The sequence below is a fragment of the Mesoplodon mirus genome (assembly GCF_964341445.2).
Source record: "Mesoplodon mirus genome assembly, chromosome: 4".
Lineage (NCBI taxonomy): Eukaryota > Metazoa > Chordata > Mammalia > Artiodactyla > Ziphiidae > Mesoplodon > Mesoplodon mirus.
Window position 1 is genome coordinate 161,849,561 of NC_138979.1, and position 18,943 is coordinate 161,868,503.

An 18,943-nucleotide genomic window follows, 5' to 3' on the forward strand; every position below is an offset into this window, starting at 1 on the left:
CAAGCTTGACTGTTTTGTAGATTGAGAATTAGATCTCAGCTCAGTTAGGGTTCCACTTGGCTGCATGTAATAGGGCACCCCCCACACCCATGGCTTAAACAAGTTAGAGGTTTATTTTCTTTCCCCAGTATAATCAGAAATCTAGAGCTAGGTGCTCCTAAAGTCCGTGGTGCTATCAGGAACCCGTGCTCCTCCTGTCTTTCTCCTCTGCGGTCCATGACAAGTAACTTCCACCCTATGCCTGTCCACCTCTAGGTAGATATCCAGGTAGATATCCATGTTCTGGGTGGGGAGAAGAAGAGCAGTTAAGGGCAAAAGTTGTGCACCAGTCAACCCAGTCTGCCCCCTTTAAAGAGCTTTCCCAGAACCTGTACCCGGAAACGTCTGTTTACAACTCAGAACTAGGTCACATGGTTATCTCAAGGTGCAGGAGAGATCGGGAAATGTAATTTTTTAGTTGGGCACACATTATTATCCAAACAAAATCAGGGCAGTTTTATTGGGAAGAAAGGAAGAATTATTAGTACCCAAGCAAGTGAGTCTCCTAAGCAATAAATTCTAATTTATTTTATTTTGTGTTTTGAGATAAAGACTGATCTTATTACTTATGGAACATTGGTGTCTACGGTCCTGCCACAAAATTTGCATCTAGGAAGGTGAATTTATTTTTGTTTGGGATCTATAGAAGGGTTTACTTACATTTTGTGGCTGAGTGTAAGTTGAAACACATACCACACTAGGCACTATTCAAACTCCAGAGAATGGTCCTATTACAAGATTACATCTCTATGTAAACACAAACTTGCCTATTTTCTTGTATAGGAATTTAACTGTTACTTAAAAAAAATCAATAGTTTGTATAATGTGAGGGGTTTTTTTTTTCCATTCATGTTGTAAATGCTTATTAAGCACCTTTTATGCACAAGGCATTCTACTAGGCACTGTTAGTGAAGCAAAAATTAATCAGATATAAATCCAGGCATTTCCAGTATGAATTGTCCAGAAGCAGAAAAAAGTACATATATAAGTGCCTGTGATACAAGGTAGAATGTGCTAAATGTGATAAGACACATACAAATACATTTTTATAAGCATTTAGAAGAGGGAAAGATCATTTCTGCCAAAGAGAATTGAGTAAATATGATCTGGGGAACCTACACATATGTTTTCATTTTAAGAGTTTGTTTTTGCAGCTAGTGAGCATCATTATAAGACTAGAAAACTATGCTGAAAAACGTAGAACCAACTACCATTCACAAGTCATTACAGATAAGCAGACTTACATATCAGCCTGTCCTTTGATTCCTCAGTAAAGGCAGTAATTTGGGAAGGAAGGGAGCATTTCAGTTTCTACTGTGTGCCTGGCACTTTGATTTATTTCAAGAAACCTTTACTGAGTGCCTGGGCTACATTTACTTATGTGATCTTCATTTAATCCCCAACAATCCAGCCAAGTGATTATAATTGTTTTATGAGGAAGCTAAAGCTCAGAGAGGTTAAGTAACTTGAAAAGGTCACCCAGTTTGTAAGTGACAGAGCCTACATTTGAGCCCAAGCACATTTGATTGCAGAGTCATGCTCCTTTCCACTTACCTGAGTGTCTACTTTTCGCTGATGACCTAATCTGGTTTTGTAGCCATAGTAAGTGTTGAACAGTCACTTCCTTCTTCAACCCAGTCTAATGGCAAGTCCTAGAACCAGCTGCTTGAAACTTGGGCTTCATTTGGATACTTTGATTTGTACTCAGAAAGTTAATCTGTTACCTGCTCAAATCTTATTAGAACTTGACTTCCTTTTGACTTTTCAATAATTTATTTTTGTAATAAATAACTACATATAGATGGTACAAAATTCAAAAAGGTACAAATGATATATAGTAAAAAATTAGTTTCCCTCTCCCCCTGACCCCTAGCTAACAGTTCTTTTCCATGGAGGATGCCAGTTTTTTTTAAGAGCCTTTCAAAATTGTTCTGTGCAGATACCAACATTGTATATATGTTTGTGTGTGTGTATTGGTATATAAATGTATGTTTGTATGTATCCTTTTTTCTTTTTTACTCAAGTAGAAGCTTACTATACTCACTGTTCTGATCTTGCTCTTTTTATTCATCTTTTTATTTGTATTTAGATGTCCCAGGAAGATTTTTTAACAAAAGAAAAACTCAATGAATTTGAAATACGGTTAAGTTGTCACCAGGGCAACATGTATTGAATACATGTTCTTACTGATGGCAGTTCTGTCATAGCGTGAAAAATCTAACTCAATAAAGAATGTTTTTATTTCCAAGAGCATTTCACTAACAGTGGTTTTCCTCCTCTACTACTCATCCAGTGAACGTGTTTATGGATGGTCGACATAGGACTCTTCAGCCCCCATTCTGAGTTCTGGTCTCCTTCCCACCCTGAATGAGGCATCTTTCAAGCACTCTTCAGTCTAAGCTCACTTATTGGGAGGCAGTGGTGAAAATAGAAGCCTAGCTTAGCCCTCTCCTGCCTCCCTCCTTCTTCCCAGTTGAATTTCTCCCACAGATTTTGAGGCCCTCAGATATGGAAACAGTGCTTGAAAGGAGTGGGTTTGTTTTTGAGCCAGTCCCCACAAGATGGCCTCTGCTGCACCCCTTGGTTTCTGCAGATCGCCCAACCCCTTGCCTCCCCCACTCCCACGTACACCCCCGTGTACACACTCTGCAGCCCCGGGCTCCTGGCTTTGCCCCTGGGCTCAGGTCTTCCTCAGCTCCCCTTCTGTGGTCAGAGATAGAGGCAAGCGAACAGCTCTTCAGTTCCCTCTCGGGTGGTTTCCAGAGACGGGGAACATCTCAGTCCAGTTGGTCTGTGTGAAAAAGCCCTGATCCTCCACCTCTGAAATCACTTTGCTCTTTGTCAAGCCTCTCAGCCAAACACATTCCCTCCACACAAGACCCCCTGATCCCCCCCTCATATCTTCCCAGCCCGGAACCCTTGGACACATTTTCCTGAAATGGGACATTCCAAGGCATGAGTATAGAAGGGTTGGTTAACATTTATTTACTAAAGCTACCCAGTTCATCTTTTATATCTTAAAAAATAAGTTTACCTGGTGAAGTTTACCTAAAAGGTGAATGTAAGAGCATCTGAACTTATTCCTTTAGGCCTTGCCATGAGGAAATGACCTTTCTCCCATGCCTCTTAAAATATCGTGCCTACAAATAGATATCAATTGCCAGAAATCCTTTTAATAAAAAGTCCTATGTATTTTGTCAATTATATTATTTTCCTCCTAATATTATTTTACATTTAAAGCTTTTATGAAGCATGCATATTGAAAGCAGTGTTAACACAATTGAAGAATCAGTAACAAAATTTGGGACACAAAAAAACTATTTCTAATGGGGTGAATAAGTTGTAAGAGTTTTTTTAAGCCTCTCCCTGAGGAAGTGTACAATTAAATACATCCTTACTGCAGGTACATGTTGGTGTTTGTGACATCTAGATGGTTTTTAGGTCATCATTTAATAGCTGTAGGCTTACCCTCTGAGGGAAAATACCCTTGTTTTGCTCTTGTATTTGTATATAGTAACTACTATTCATGTAGTAATTTTACTTTGAAAGTGTTTTCAAGTGTAGTTTTATGTTAATCTTCAGGTCATCAAGGTGTTACTACGCCACACTGGCTCCTTCCCTTTCCTCCAAGGTGCGAACCTTCTAGAGGAGTTCAGAGTTCCATGAGTGGGTTGGAATGGAGTCAGGCTTCAAGTCACTTTTGTTCTGTGCTGTATTTGTAGTACTCGATACCCAGCAACAGGCATTCATTAAATACTTGTTGACTTTAACAATGAAGGGATACTAAGACTGAGAGAGACCAAATGCTTCTCTAATTCACGCATATGGACAATACATAGTACCCAGCCGCCCTGAGTCCTACTCCAGTGTACTTTCAGCAAGATAATCTCAACTCTCTGCTAAAAGAGATTTTCCTTCCCTGAACCTAAACCTGCATTGGCTTTATTGGAGGAGAAGTTTTTCCTTAAAAATTACTTAATTTTAATGGTTTCCCATTTCCTTTTGTCCCACCCCAGGACTGCAAACCAGTTACTGACTTACAGCAAACTAATTTGTGAAGGGCATCTCCATCTTTCATTTTTTTCTTTTTCTCCTAGGTGATCTTTGGCAGCCAGACACTACCTAACTCCAATTTATGGACAATAAATAACGGTGCAGCTTGCAGAATTTCAAGCGCCACAGCTAGTGGCCAGAAGCCAACCACTCTGCCACAAAAAGTGGTGCCAGCTCCAAGTGCTTCCTCCTCCTTGGTCCCCAAACCCCCGTCCAATCACAAACAAGTCCTCAGAAAGGCAGCATCCCAGAGGGCTTCCAAGTAAGTTTTCAGTAATCTTCTGTTCAGTTTCTTCTGAGTTGTATCAATTCTATGTTAATGGTACTCTCTGTTTCTGGAGGCTCAAGACAGTTTGTGCTGAAATGTTGAAAAGAACACCTGATGGGGAATAAAGACTAACTGGTTCTCAGCCCTAGCTACAAATTAGAATCACCTGGGGAGCTATTGCAACATGGCCAATGTCAAGGCTGTACCCTGTGGGAGGGGCAGACACTGCTCTTTTATGTTCCCCAGTGGTTGTGATGAGTGCTGCCACTGGCAGGGTTCAGGGTCGTTGCTAACTAACTCTTCTGGCCTCTAGCAGGAGCCTCAGTCAGACAGTGCACTGGGTAACAGTGCTGAGCTGTGGGCTTGGAGGGAGGAAATGAAAACTTCCTCCCGGATGTGTTCTTCTTTTGGTCATTCTACAGAGTTAGATCTTTTCATATATATTTCAGATAAAATGCAATACTCTTCCCTCACCCCCACCCTTGTTTGTTCATTTTTAGGCATTTGAAAGGGAAGACATAGGATTGGGATTTCATTAGAGGGATTAACTTCATTGACATTAGTCATCAGGCTCTGTGTAGCAACAATGTTTCTAATACCTTTGTCATCTACCTATTTTACCTCAAAAAAGACATTTCCGTACCTGAATCACGTTTTTGTTTGTTTGTTTGTTTTTGGTTTTTTGGTTTTTTATTTTGCGGTATGCGGGTCTCTCACTGTTGTGGCCTCTCCTGTTGTTGAGCACAGGCTCCGGACGTGCAGGCCCAGCGGCCATGGCTCACGGGCCCAGCCGCTCCGCGGCATGTGGGATCCTCCCGGACCGGGGCACGAACCCGTGTTCCCCGCATCGGCAGGCGGACTCTCAACCACTGCGCCACCAGGGAAGCCCCTGAATCACGTTTTTTAGGTCACATCCTTCACTGTACCTCCAGCCATCTTCCCTAGTAAACCAGAAATGGACTGGTAAAAGGAGTGTTGGTTCTAACAGCCCCTCTCCATTTAAAATTGGAGAACTTACCAAAGATGTCTGGAAGAGGCAGGCATTCCCTGATGGATAAATGCCTAGAGGAGGTTTGTGTATTTCTCTTGTTCTCATCGAGGCTCCCCATTCATTTGTCTTTCACAAAATCAATTTTAGTTGTAAGAAGGAATCCTAGGGCATAGAAAAAGCAGTTAGTGTTTTTCCCCCCTTGGATAATGAATCAAATTCTGGATTTGGATTGAAAACAGTCCCTCGTGGTTGTTTTAATTGTATTGCTGCCATTATTCATTTATCCAACAAACGTTTATTCAGTGCCTACCAAGTGCCAAGCACTGTTCTAAGAATAACAGGCATCGTAATGACTTTATAGAACTCTCTGGAGCAGTCGGAGAGGGCAGTGGGGAGGCTGCAGTTCGTGGTTGAGAGCCGATAGCGCGATCGGAAGGATGTATGGTCCCTCACCCTAGAAAGAATAGCCTTGAATCCTTAAGGGTGCAGCCTCTGGAGCCAGCCTGCCTGTGTCCCATCCCACCCACCCACCCCCTACACACACACACACACACACACACACACACAGACACACACACACACTTTATTAACGTGAGATCTTCGACAAGCTACAAATGACTTAAACTCTTGACTTCAGTTTCCTTATTTGTGAAGTGGGGATAACAAAGTGTATCTGCTTCATAGGACAGTTGATCAATATTAGCAGACTTAATATCTGTAAAGTACATAGCACAAGACCTAGCACACTTAAGAACTCAGTAAGCCTTAGTAACCATGATAAGCATTCCAAAACCACACTTTCACTCCCAGGTTTGAGAAGCCCACGGTTAGGTGGGAATATCAGTGAGTTGGATAGGAATGTTGAATTTGCCAGTGTGCGCCTCGTTTACGGCTTTTCCAATTATTGCTAAGACGGCCCGTGGTGCCCCTGTGGCTAGTCTGCTGGTGGAGAGGGGGGCTCCGTCAGCAGGCAGCAGGGCTGGACATCCGAGGACCCCACTCACTGCCCTGAACTCACTGCTGGCAGAAGAGCACTTCAGGCTTCTGAGATGGAATTGCAGCTCTATGGACAAACTTTGCTTTGCTGCATTTTTGTGGTTTCTTCTCTCTGACGGGCAGGAGTGTGGGAAAACCGGAAGCAGCTTAGCACCAAAAAAGCACAGAAGAGGAGGGGAAAGCAAGATTTCTTCAGAATTTAAGAAATATAATCCAAGTATCAAAAGGCATGCTATGAGGCGTTGTTCCAGGAAATAGTTTCCAATTTGCCTTTAAAACTCTAGCACAAGTCTCTGAAGCTAAATAAGTTAGCACTAATGGAGACCTGAACATCCTTTCCCTTATATGTAAACTGTAGTGCCGTGAGGCCCCTGCTGTTTCCAATATGCTTCCGACTCTTAGGAAAAAGAATAGCATTGTTCTTCTCTGAACTGACTCCATGAAAAGTTCCCCCTAGGAAGTATCCAGATAAAGTTTTTTAAAATAATCTTTTTATTTAAGAATTATTTTAGATTTACAGAAAAGCTGTCAAGATAGTACACAAAAAGATAAATAAACCGAGTTTTCCCCACGGTTAACATCCTATACTGCCATGGTACATTTGAAGACTGTGCCATACTAAGAAACTGTCATCGCTACATTACTATGAACTAAACTCCATACTTTATTTGGATTGATGAAGTTATTTTTAATCTAGAGAAACCTTTGGCTCCCGAAATCAGGATCTTGAGTATCAGTCGACACACTATTCTTATTGTTCTGAAGTAATTCTTGTTCCTAGTAGCAAGCATAGTAAGTTACTTAACATCTGTGTGACTCAGTTTCCTATTTAAAATAGGGATAATAATAGTACCTGCCTCATGGGGTTTTTAAGAGAAATAAATGAATTAATGAATGTCAAGCACAAATACAGTGCCTGGTACATAACAAATGCTAAATAAGTGTTAGGTATTATGGTTAATACTAAGTTGGCACGTCAAGAAATTTTCACGTAATTTTTTACTTTCTTCCTACAAGATGTGTTGCTTCATTTGCTTGGAGCTTATTGCGGCCTTTATTCAGGCTCAGTTCAGATTAATCAGGAACCCTCAGTTATGACTGGAGGGAGATACAGAGTCACACTCAGGAATGCCATAGTTGTCCCAAGAGACACAGCTAATGAGAAGTTGTAATGAGCTTTTGACCGTGCCAAGCCCTGTGTTTTTGGGTTGAACTTCAGGCTTCTCCTAGCACAGCAGTTGGCACTGGACAAATATAGAAACAATTTCCAAGAGCATCAAAGTTTCCACATCCTAGAGGATTGAATCTAGAGAACAATGGAACATAAAAGATGGAATGTCGTTTGGATTTTGGTGCAAAGGGAATTGAGAATCAGAACAATGGGGTCCTGTTTCTTTATGATAGTAGTCAAGTCACTTTTCCTCTAAAGGTTTCAGCTTCCCATCTGTAAAACAAAACCCACTGTCCCCACTGAATAATTAACCAAAATAACCTGTTTTCAGTCTATTCTGTTGAAAGCTTTTTTATGAACACGTTTGTTTTTTAATTTTGATGTTTTACAGCCATTTTCCTCATCCTTTCTTGGCCCAACAGTTCTTTGTTATAGTTCTCAAATTCATATATTTATATTTCCTTTAGCTAAATCTCACTTGTCAATTCTGTGAAGAGAGTGATTTAGAAATTTTTTTTACCTTTTCCATGGTGCCAATACCCTTTTTTGATTTTCCTCTTTAATGTTTGTAACACTTCATAATTTAGTACCAACTTCAGATCCTCCTTTCAAAACTATTTGTGGTATTTCTTCCAAGCAGTCAGCTGAACTAGGAAGGATGACAGCCTGTGAACAACTGCATGCATATGAGCTGTTCCTTCCTTGTAAAAGACCTTTGTTTTTTTCAGAGCCAGCATCACACTCTCCAGGAAATATGGAGAAAGGAACCTGAGATGATTAAAGTTTGCCAGGGAGGTGGGCAAAACTCATAGACTCGAGATGAATGTGGAAGGACAGGGTCAAAGCTGTTTACCTTGGGACTTCTCTGAAGAAAGAAAACTGTATGAGAAACACCAGACTTAACACATTTTTGACCGGAGACGTATTACGGCCACAGGCATTAGTTTCTGCAAAAATCCCCCAGTCAATAATGTATTAACTAAAGGACTTTTCTTTAAATAGCTAGGGTTACCTTTCCTTGCCAGGTTTTAGGATATCCTGCCTCAGGGTGACCTCAGTAGAAATTGAAGTCAACTGCCGTTCTGTGTCAGCACCCAGGACAGTGGTGTTTGCTAAAGGCTGCTAGGGAGTAGGAAGGAGGAAAGCAATCGAGAGCCCGGGAGCATGTTAAACCAAATACCAATTCATGTGACTGGAACATTTGGTGATGTCAGCAATATGATGGAGGTGCTCAGAGGTTAATGTCAGAAAAATATAAAAATAAGGATCAGGAAAAAAATATGCTATATCTTTTTAACATATGAGTCATTAACAGGAGGCAAAGCGATCAGGAGTTACAATGGTCCAAAAGTAGAGTCTTGATGTGAGCACTGAAGATGTCATATTATAGGTTAACCATCTTCTCTCAGCCTTTCAGCCCTTTATTATATGTAGTTTCAAGAAATATAATTGAATCTGTAGATCCTTAAATATAAGATTTCTAAATTGTGCATTTCCCAAATATATAATCATAGACTTTCAGTGCTGTAAGATAAAGGCCTGGATGAAGGCACAATGTCGGGCTTTGGGTGTAGCAAGGTATACAGATGGTCAGTGGCAGAACCAAAGCCAGAATTCATATCACCCACTGTGCTAAGCCCATACTCTTCTCAGTAGACCACTGATTTCAGACCCCTCCCCCACCCCCCACCAGTCCATTCACATCCATTCTATATAGCAAGTGGCAGATTAATCATCCTAAAATACTGCCTTTGGGACATTGCAGTGTCAGCACTTAGGAACTCACTTCCCTTCCTTTCAACGCCAGTTTTACCACTTAAGTGGCCAATGAAATACTCAAGAGGAGGAAGAATTAGTGTCACCCTCATACTGCGGTGTTGGGGAAATGTCTGTTAGATGTAGCACAAGAAGGATTGGATGGAACAACAACATCGAGGGCTTTATATACTACCTGTCTATGGGAGTGCAGTGTAGGAAAATAGTGGGAGCCCTGGAATACACCAGACAATGCCCTCTCACTCTAAGGGGTAGGCCTGGGGCTAGAAAGAGCTAAGGGCCAGTTGAGGAGTCACCACTTAGCCTCCCTTTCCTCTACCAGCCCTCAGCGTTTGGACCTCAGTGGTGGCATTAGGAGATCTTAGGAATTGGTTTGGGCATGACGACGATGACATCAGTCAGAGAACTAGGTACTAGTAATCACTTCTAACCAAAAGTTGTCATTGGGATATGTATGGTCTGGTGGGGAGAGAAATACGTGAGAGTCATAGAATGATGGATCTTCCTTTGGTGATTCCTTCTCATTCCTGCTTGCTGGGATGTTAAAATGGTAATATAAATGTTGGGCATTTCCCATTTCTCACTTCCCTTCTTTCTTATCTGATTATGAAAATCCCTTTTTTAAAGGTTTGGACAGAAACTTAAAATAGCCTTTGATAGAATTCCTATCAGTTTCTCTGTAATCCTGTGTCCTTATTAGCAAACTTAGACTTTCTTCTCCGAGGATGAGCAAATATTTTAAAATCTTGGGGCCTGGGAGTAGATAGTATAGCTTAAAAGAAAGCTCCGTGGAGAAGATTCAGAGGAGCTGCCAACCTCCAAAATAAGTTTAATCAAGAAAGAAAGCAACATTTTAGAAAATCCCTGATGTGCATTGGCGTGTAGAGCTAGAAAAATCTATCTAAGAGAGAGCAAGCAGTCTGGGGTCAGGAACGATTAAATGGAAATGAGAACACCTGAGTGAAAAATTGGGTTGAACACAGTGAATCAAGATTGGGCCCTGCAGAAAGTTGAATTAATGAAATTCAGGACAGATTTTTAAAATTCTGCCAAAATTCTGAGGAAAAAGTATACAAAGGTAAAAATGATGAGAGAAAAGACAGTTTCAACCTAAAATAGTGAATTCCAGAATGAGAATAGAATAGTCATTATTAGAGGCAAAACAGACCTAACATAAGGACATAAAAGGTTTTGAACAATATAATTAATGAGATTAAATTAACAGACATGCAGTTTTATGCCCTGCAGAGCTCCCAGGGAGTATTTTTCAAAATGAAACTATTTCAGTGTAAATCCTAAAAAAATGGAAATTATACAGTCTTCATTCTCTGACCACTTTACAATAAAATGAGATATTAAAAATCTAGACAAATGTCCAAATAATTTTAGAATGTTAAAACATTCTTTTCAGTAACTTGGATCAAAATTATTTTGGAAACTACCTTGAAAATAAAAACTGTACATATCAGAACAAGACAAGAAAGCCCACTCTAGCCACTTTTATTCAGCAGTTAGGCAAGAAAAAGAAATAAAAGGCATCAGTGTGGAAAGTAAGAAGTAAAACTGTCTATTTGCAGAATGCCACTATTTGTAGATGACATGATATTACATACAGGTTGCATACAACCCTAAAGACCCCACCAAAAGACTGTTAGAACTCATACATGAATTCAGTAAAATTTCAGGATACAAAATTAATACACAGGGCTTCCCTGGTGGTGCAGTGGTTGAGAGTCTGCCTGCTAATGCAGGGGACACGGGTTTGAGCCCTGGTCTGGGAAGATCCCGCATGCCGTGGAGCGGCTGGGCCCGTGAGCCACAACTACTGAGCCTGCGTGTCTGGAGCCTGTGCTTTGCAACGGGAGAGGCCACGATAGTGAGAGGCCCATGCACCGCGATGAAGAGTGGCCCCCGCTTGCCACAACTAGAGAGATCCCTCGCACAGAAACGAAGACCCAACACAGCAAAATAAATAAATTAATTAATAAACTCCTACCCCCAACATCTTCTTAAAAACAAAAAAAATTGGGCCTCCCTGGTGGCGCAGTGGTTGAGAGTCCGCCTGCCGATGCAGGGGATACGGGTTCGTGCCCCGGTCTGGGAGGATCCCATATGCCGCGGAGCGGCTGGGCCCGTGAGCCATGGCCGCTGAGCCTGTGCGTCCGGAGCCTGTGCTCCGCAACGGGAGAGGCCACAACAGTGAGAGGCCCACGTACAGAAAAAAAAAAACAAAAAAAAAAAACAAAAAAAATTAAGATACAGAAATCAGTTGAATTTCTCTACACTAACAATAAACTATAAGAAAGAGAAATTAAGAAAAGAGTGCCTTTTACAATTACATCAGAAAGAATAAAATACCTAGGAATAAATATAACCAAGGAGGTGAGAAGATCTGTTCACTGAACACTATAAGGCACTGATTAAAGAAATTGAAGACAAAAATAAATGGAAAGATATTCCATGCTTATGGATTGGAAGAATTAATATTGTTAAAATGTCCAGACTTCCCAAAGCAATCTACAGATTCAGTGTAATCCCTATCACAATTCCAATGGCATTTTTCGCAGAAATAGAACCAAAATCCTAAAATTTTTATGGAACCACAGAAGACCCAAATAGCCCAAGCAATCTTGAGAAAGGAAAACAAAGCTGGAGGCATCATGCTCCCTGATTTGAAATGATATTACAAAGCTACAGTGATCAAAACAGTATCGGCATAAAAACAGACACATAGATCAATGGAACAGAATAGAGATCCCAGAAATAAATCCAGACATGTATGGTCAATTAATTTACGACAAAGGAGCCAAGAATACACAAGGGGGAAAGGACAGTCTCTTCGATAAATGGTGTTGGAAAAATTGAATAGCCACATGCAAAAGAATGAAACTGGACTACTATCTTAAAATATACACAAAAATTAACTCAAAATGAATTAAAGACTTGAATGTAAGAATGGAAACCATAAAACTCCTAAAAGAAAACATAGGCAGTAATCTCCTTGACTTGGTCTTGGCGATGAGTTTTTGGATTTGACAACAAAAGCAAAAATAAATAAGTGGAACTACATCAAATCTAAAAGTTCCTACACAGCAAAGGAAATCAACAAAATGAAAAGGCAACCTACTGAATGGGAGAAAATACTTGTAAATCATGCATCTGATAAGGGGTTAATATCCAGTTATATAAAGAACTCATAAACTCAATAGCAAAAAACAATCCAATTAAAAAATGGGCAGAGGAACTGAATAGACATTTTTCCAAAGAAGACATACAGATGGCCAACAGGCACAGGAAAAGGTGTTCAACATCACTAATCATCAGGGAAAGGCAAATCAAAACCACGGGAGATACTACCTCATACCTGTTAGAATGATTGTCATCAAAAAGATAAGAGATAGCAAGTGTCGGCAAGAATGTGAAGAAAAGGAACCCTTCTGCACTGTTGGTGGGAATGTAAGTTGGTACAGCCACTATGGGAAACAGTATGGAGGTTCCTCAAAAAATTAAAAATAGAACTACCACATGATCCAGCAACCCCGCTCCTGGGTATATAGCCAAAGGAAATGAAAACCGGATGTTGAAAAGATATCTGCACTTCCCGTGTTCATTGCAGCATTATTCACAATAGCTAAGATATGGAAACAACCAAAGTGTCCATCAGTGGATGAATAGATAAAGAAGATGTGTCATATATCTATATCTATATCTATATCTATCTATCTATCTATATATATATATATATATATATAGTGGAATATCATTCAGCCATGAGAAAGAAGTAAATCCTGCCATTTGTAACAACATAGGTGGATCTTGAGGGCATTATGCTAAGTGAAGCTGGACAGAGAAAGGCAAATACTGCATGGTATCTTTTATGTGTGGAATAAAAAAAAAAAAAGTCAAACTCATAGAAACAGAAAAGTTGTTGCCAGGGGCTGGGGTAGGGAGAAATAGGGAGAGGTTGGTAAAAGGGTACAAACTTCCAGCTATAAGTGAATAAAAATAAAGTCTGAGGATCTAATGTAAAATATGGTGACTATAGTTGATAACACTGTATTGTATAATTGAAATTTGCTGGGCTTCCTTGGTGGCGCAATGGTTGAGAGTCTGCCTGCCGATGCAGGGGACACGGGTTCGTGCCCCAGTCTGGGAAGATCCCACATGCTGTGGAGCGGCTGGGCCCGTGAGCCATGGCCACTGAGCCTGCGCGTCCAGAGCCTGTGCTCCGCAACGGGAGAGGCCACAACAGTGAGGGACCCGCGTACCGCAAAAAAAAAAAAAGAAAAAAAAAATTTGCTAAGAGAGTAGAACTTAGATGTTCTCACCAAGGAGAAGGAGAAGGAGAAGAAGAAAGAAAAAGGTAAGTATGTGAGGTAATAGATGTGAGGTAAATAACTAGATAGGGGAATCCTTCCACAATTCATATGTATGTCAAATCACCACGATGTACTTTGAATATCTTGTAATTTTATGTCAAGTCAATAAAGCGGAAATAATTTTTTAAAATGAAAAAAAGAATTATATGTATCAAAACTTATACTTGAAATTTAGGCAAAGATACACTCAAAGGTAAATTCATAATTATTTTCAGTGTTAAATATGCAAAGATTGTAGAGAAATTAACCAAGATACAAATGGCAAATTAGATTCAACCAATATAGTGGTTTCAGCTGATTACAGCAGAGTGTCACGTTAAAAGGAATTATGAGGACTTTGTGAGCTCAACAAGACAGAGTGCTGTGATAGATTAGTAATGTCTGATGTTGAGCGTAGTGAATATGCACGCCACATATTTGTCATACCTGAACTAAGCTTCCATCTCTAGAAGTTAGAAAAGGGTCAATAAAACAAAGCTAAGAAAAACAGATCAAAGGAAATCAAGAAGAAAGCAATATAAACTGAAAAGCAAGCAGAAAAATTAGTTAAATCCAAAACCTTGTTTAGTTCGGGGTAGGGGGACAGGGAAGGAGAAAATAAACACAGTTCTGCCAGAAAAATAAGAGAATTAAAAATAGAAGTTTTTAAAAGTAGATATAGGGGAGATTGAAAAATTATGAGGACACTGCACACAATCGTATGCTACTAAATTTTTTAAACTAGATGAAAGATAATATTTTGAAAAATATGAACTATCAAAATTGGTTCTTGAATAAAAAGAAAACCCAAGTAGAACAAGGTAGAAGCTTTCAAACTATCCAAATGGGTTCTTAAAGAAATAGGGTACACACATAGGCCTAGGAAGCAATTTTAAAATATCGTCTCTAAAGTAGTTCTTTGAACCTTTTTCCTGAAATATTTGGAGGCTTCCAGCTGCCTGCAAGGTGAAGTTGAGAGTCCTTGCTCTGGACATTGAAGCCCTCTGCTGTATGTCCTCTGTCCTGTTTCCAGTCTGCTTCACACATGGCTCCATTCATCGTTCCTACCTGCTCATGTCATGCCCCCTGCACAGAATGCCCTTAACTATCTTGAATCTAAGTCCTGCCTTTTATTCAACATCAGGTTCTAATTTATCATCTTGACGCAGCTTGACCAGATGCCCCATTCTCAACTCCTCAGCTGACTCTTCCATCTGCCTCCTTGTCTTATTTTTCTTTTTCATATGTGTTCTGCTTTTCGTTAAGTCTATTAGGGACAGATATCTTGTCTTCATCCTTTTATCATATATATATTGAATGTGCACTGCTGTGCATTGCTCTAAATATTGGTGATGACACCAGTGGATGAGACAGACATGATCCCTCTTTTCATGAAGGTTGTTTTTGAGAGACAAGAGAGAAGTTCAGCCCCTGATATAGCTTATATTCATGATAAGTTCTCAGGAAATGGTAGTGAAGGAGGTGGTGGTGAAGATAGAGGTGGTGGCAACATAGCATTTTGCATCAAGGTGAATGCATCAAGGATCACTAAATAACAGTTATCTCTTCGTCAGAGTAGTGTATGGGAGGCAGTAGAGTACAACTGCTAATATCCCAAGATTTCAAATTAGACTTGAATCCTGGCTTCTTTACTTAATTGACTGTTATTTAGGGATACCTCTAAGCTTCTGTTTTGTTATCTGCAAAATATAACCTATGTCGTGGAGCTGTTCTTAGGATTAGAGGAGATCATGTATTTCCCTGACATATATTAAGTGTCCATTGCATGCTGGTTGGTGTAGTTTATAATTCCTGCTGCCGTTATTGTTCCCTGTTAAAAGAAATCTCACTTTTGTTGTTAGTAAACTGATATTCATAAGTATGATTTGGCTCTAGCTAGCAAGGCTATGGAAATTCACACACATTCTGATTTCCTGAACACTAATAACTCTAATGACTACTGAAGGCAAAGGCTTAGTTTCAAACAAAACAAAAGATTAGATTTGGACTTACTGACTTCCAGTCAAGTTGGCTCCGTAAGTTCTCACTTAGTATTCCACCTCTGCTTCAAATAGCAGTGATAGATAAAAAGCTTAAAGAGGAAAAAAGAAACAAGGAAAGCATCTCCTTGGCCCCAAAGCGTACAGAAACGAATAGCAATCAGTGAATGAGGCTGAAGCAACAAGTTTTCTGAGCCCTGCTGTGGAAGCAGGCAGTGGCAGCCTGGAGCTCAGCTCTTGTGGCATACTGGGGCCTGAGAGTACCCTACCCAAGAGGAGAGACTCATTAGTAGAAAATAAAACAGTGATTTTTTTCAACTGGAGATGATGTTGCCCCCCAGAGGACATTTGACAATGTCTGGAGTCATTGGTTGTCATAATTGAGCAGCGGGGGAGGGGTGTTGCTACTGGCATCTAATGAGTAGAGTCTAGGGATGCTACTAAACATCCTGCAAAGCACAGGACAGTTCCCCACAGTGAAGAATTATCCAGTCCAAAATGTCAGTAGTACCAAGCTTGAAAAATCCTGAGCTAAAGAATGCACTGGGCTCTTCTACAGGGAGACTGACAAAGCTGACATGGACCCCCTGGCTGAGGCTCCATCTTTATATAAGGCTATGGGCCTACAGAGTTAGAAAGATAATGAAATACCCTTACAACTGTTCATGTCTCAGAACCCACCTGGATTTCTATTTATCTCTGAGGCAGGGGCACCAGAATACCACTGTAAAGTCTGGTTCTGGACTGGGGTCAGGGGGACTGGGTAGAGGCAACTGTAAAGTCTTCAGACAGGGAGGGGTGAGCAAGTAGGGAGACAAAGGGGGGAAATGATTTCTGTTCAGAATGAGCCTGCAAACCAAAATTCTAAAACGCATGAATAAATCTAATATTAAGAAGGATTGCCAGCAGAATCAGCAACTGGACCATGAATTCCTTGCAGATGAAATTAATATTTTTGAATGGTCAGACATATTAGATGATGTATCTAGCAGTATCTTGTGGAGCATGACATGTGACTCTGATAGGAATATCAGAAGAGAGAGCTGAAGGATAGATGAACAAGCAATACTTTAAAAAATAATAACTGAGAATTTTCTGGAATGGGAGAAAGATATGAGTCCTCAGCTAAAAAAAAAATCATTTCTTGTACCAATATAAATGCACCTCCAGACATATCATAGTGACAGTGCAGACCATCAAGCGTAAATGGGGAGTCTCACGTATTATCTGAAAGAAAACTCACTTTAACTACAAAGGAAAACAGAATACCAGCATTCTTCTCTTCAGAAGTAATAAGTGGCAGAAGACAAGAGCTGATAGCTTTACAGTGTTAAGGTAAAGTAACTTTCAGTCTATAATTTTATATATAGCTAAATTGTCATTCAAGAAAGAAGGCAAAAAAATAATAATTTGAGGGCTTCCCTGGTGGCTCAGTGGTTGAGAGTCCGCCTGCTGATGCAGGGGATACGGGTTCATGCCCCAGTCCAGGAAAATCCCACATGCCACGGAGCGGATAGGCCCATGAGCCATGGCCGCTGAGCCTGCGCGTCCGGAGCCTGTGCTCCGCAACGGGAGAGGCCACAACAGTGAGAGGCCCGCGTACCACAAAAAAAAAAAAAAAAAAAAAAAAGAGACATACCTAAAGTAAAATCTTGCAGAAAGGTCAAAGATTGGAAAAAAGGTAAACCATGCAATACTAATTAGAAGGAAAACTAGTATAGCCATAGATAAAATGAAATTAAGCAAAAATCATTGACAGGGATAAAGAAAAGCACTTGTATGCACTTAACTTCAAAATATATAAATCAAAAGCTAACAAAATTATTTAAGAGAAATTCACAAATTATCATGGTGAGTGATTTATTTAAATATACTTCTATCAGTAACTGATATGTAACTCAAACAAAAATTTCTGAAGATTTTGAATATTTGAAATGGAGAATTAACAGTTTGCTTTAGTAAGTGGCTTTTGATCTTTTTTGACCACCACTCATAATTTAAAAATACATTTTATATGCAACCCAGTAAAAATATCTCTATGTACGTATATGAAATAAAAGTTTCACGAAATACTACCTCCTATCCTTTTTATTTATTTATTTATTTATTTATTTTTCACAGACATTATGCACTGAAGCATAATTACACATGAAAACGCTTGAGAGAGTGTACCTAGTCCGTACAGTTGGTGATGATCCTATTTCTCTCACTGGGATTTTAAACTCTCACTAGGATATGACACTTTGGAACTATAAATTTCATAGAAAAGGTGAAGCCATGGAGGCCAGAACAGTTCACACCAACTGACCCATGGTCATAACATCCAAGAGAGAAGAGCCGTAGTAGTTGCTCATGTTCATTCAGGCATACCCAAGTCTTCCTGACTGGATCTCAAGTGAGATAGTATAACGTGCTGGCTCCTTCTTTATGGAAGAGTTTGATATTTCAGTCTCAAGATGTTATTTCTGAGACTTGAGAAGCTAGTTCTTGCGAACAGCCTCACGAAAGACACGGTGCTGGGTTTAAAGAAAGACTGTGATGTGTACTATAATCTAAAGACTTGGGTTTCAGAAATGACTTTTATTTGTTTAACATCTTTACTGGAGTATAATTGCTTTACAATGGTGTGTTAGTTTCTGCTTTATAACGAAGTGAATCAATTATACATTTACATATGTTCCCATATCTCTTCCCTCTTGCGTCTCCCTCCCTCCCACCCTCCCTATCCCACCCCTCCAGGCGGTCACAAAGCACCGAGCTGATCTCCCTGTGCTATGCGGCTGCTTCCCACTAGCTATCTACCTTACGTTTGGTAGTGTATATATGTCCATGCCACTCTCTCACTTTGTCACAGCTTACCCTTCCCCCTCCCCATACCCTCAAGTCCATTCTCTAGTAGGTCTGTGTCTTTATTCCCATCTTACCCCTAGGTTCTTCATGACCTTTTTTTTCTCTTAGATTCCATATATATGTGTTAGCATACAGTATTTGTTTTTCTCTTTCTGACTTACTTCACTCTGTATGACAGACTCTAGGTCCATCCACCTCACTACAAATAACTCAATTTCGTTTCTTTTTATGGCTAAGTAATATTCCATTGTATATATGTGCCACATTTTCTTTATCCATTCATCTGTTGATGGACACTTAGGTTGCTCCATGTCCTGGCTATTGTAAATAGAGCTGCAATGAACATTTTGGTACATGACTCTTTTTGAATTATGGTTTTCTCAGGGTATATGCACAGTAGTGGGATTGCTGGGTCGTATGGTAGTTCTACTGGTAGTTTTT

General features: G+C 40.0%; 1 protein-coding gene across 9 annotated transcripts in view; it reads left to right on the top strand.

The window, feature by feature from the left end:
* TTLL5 (tubulin tyrosine ligase like 5) overlaps positions 1 to 18,943 on the top strand; it is a 315,626-nt gene that overhangs the window by 227,897 nt on the left and 68,786 nt on the right. For all 9 annotated transcript variants that reach the window (XM_082618539.1, XM_082618534.1, XM_082618536.1 and 6 more), the window contains one exon: positions 4,137 to 4,354. In XM_082618539.1, coding sequence (XP_082474665.1) covers positions 4,137 to 4,354 — 218 coding nt within the window. The remainder of the gene's footprint in view (positions 1 to 4,136; positions 4,355 to 18,943) is intronic.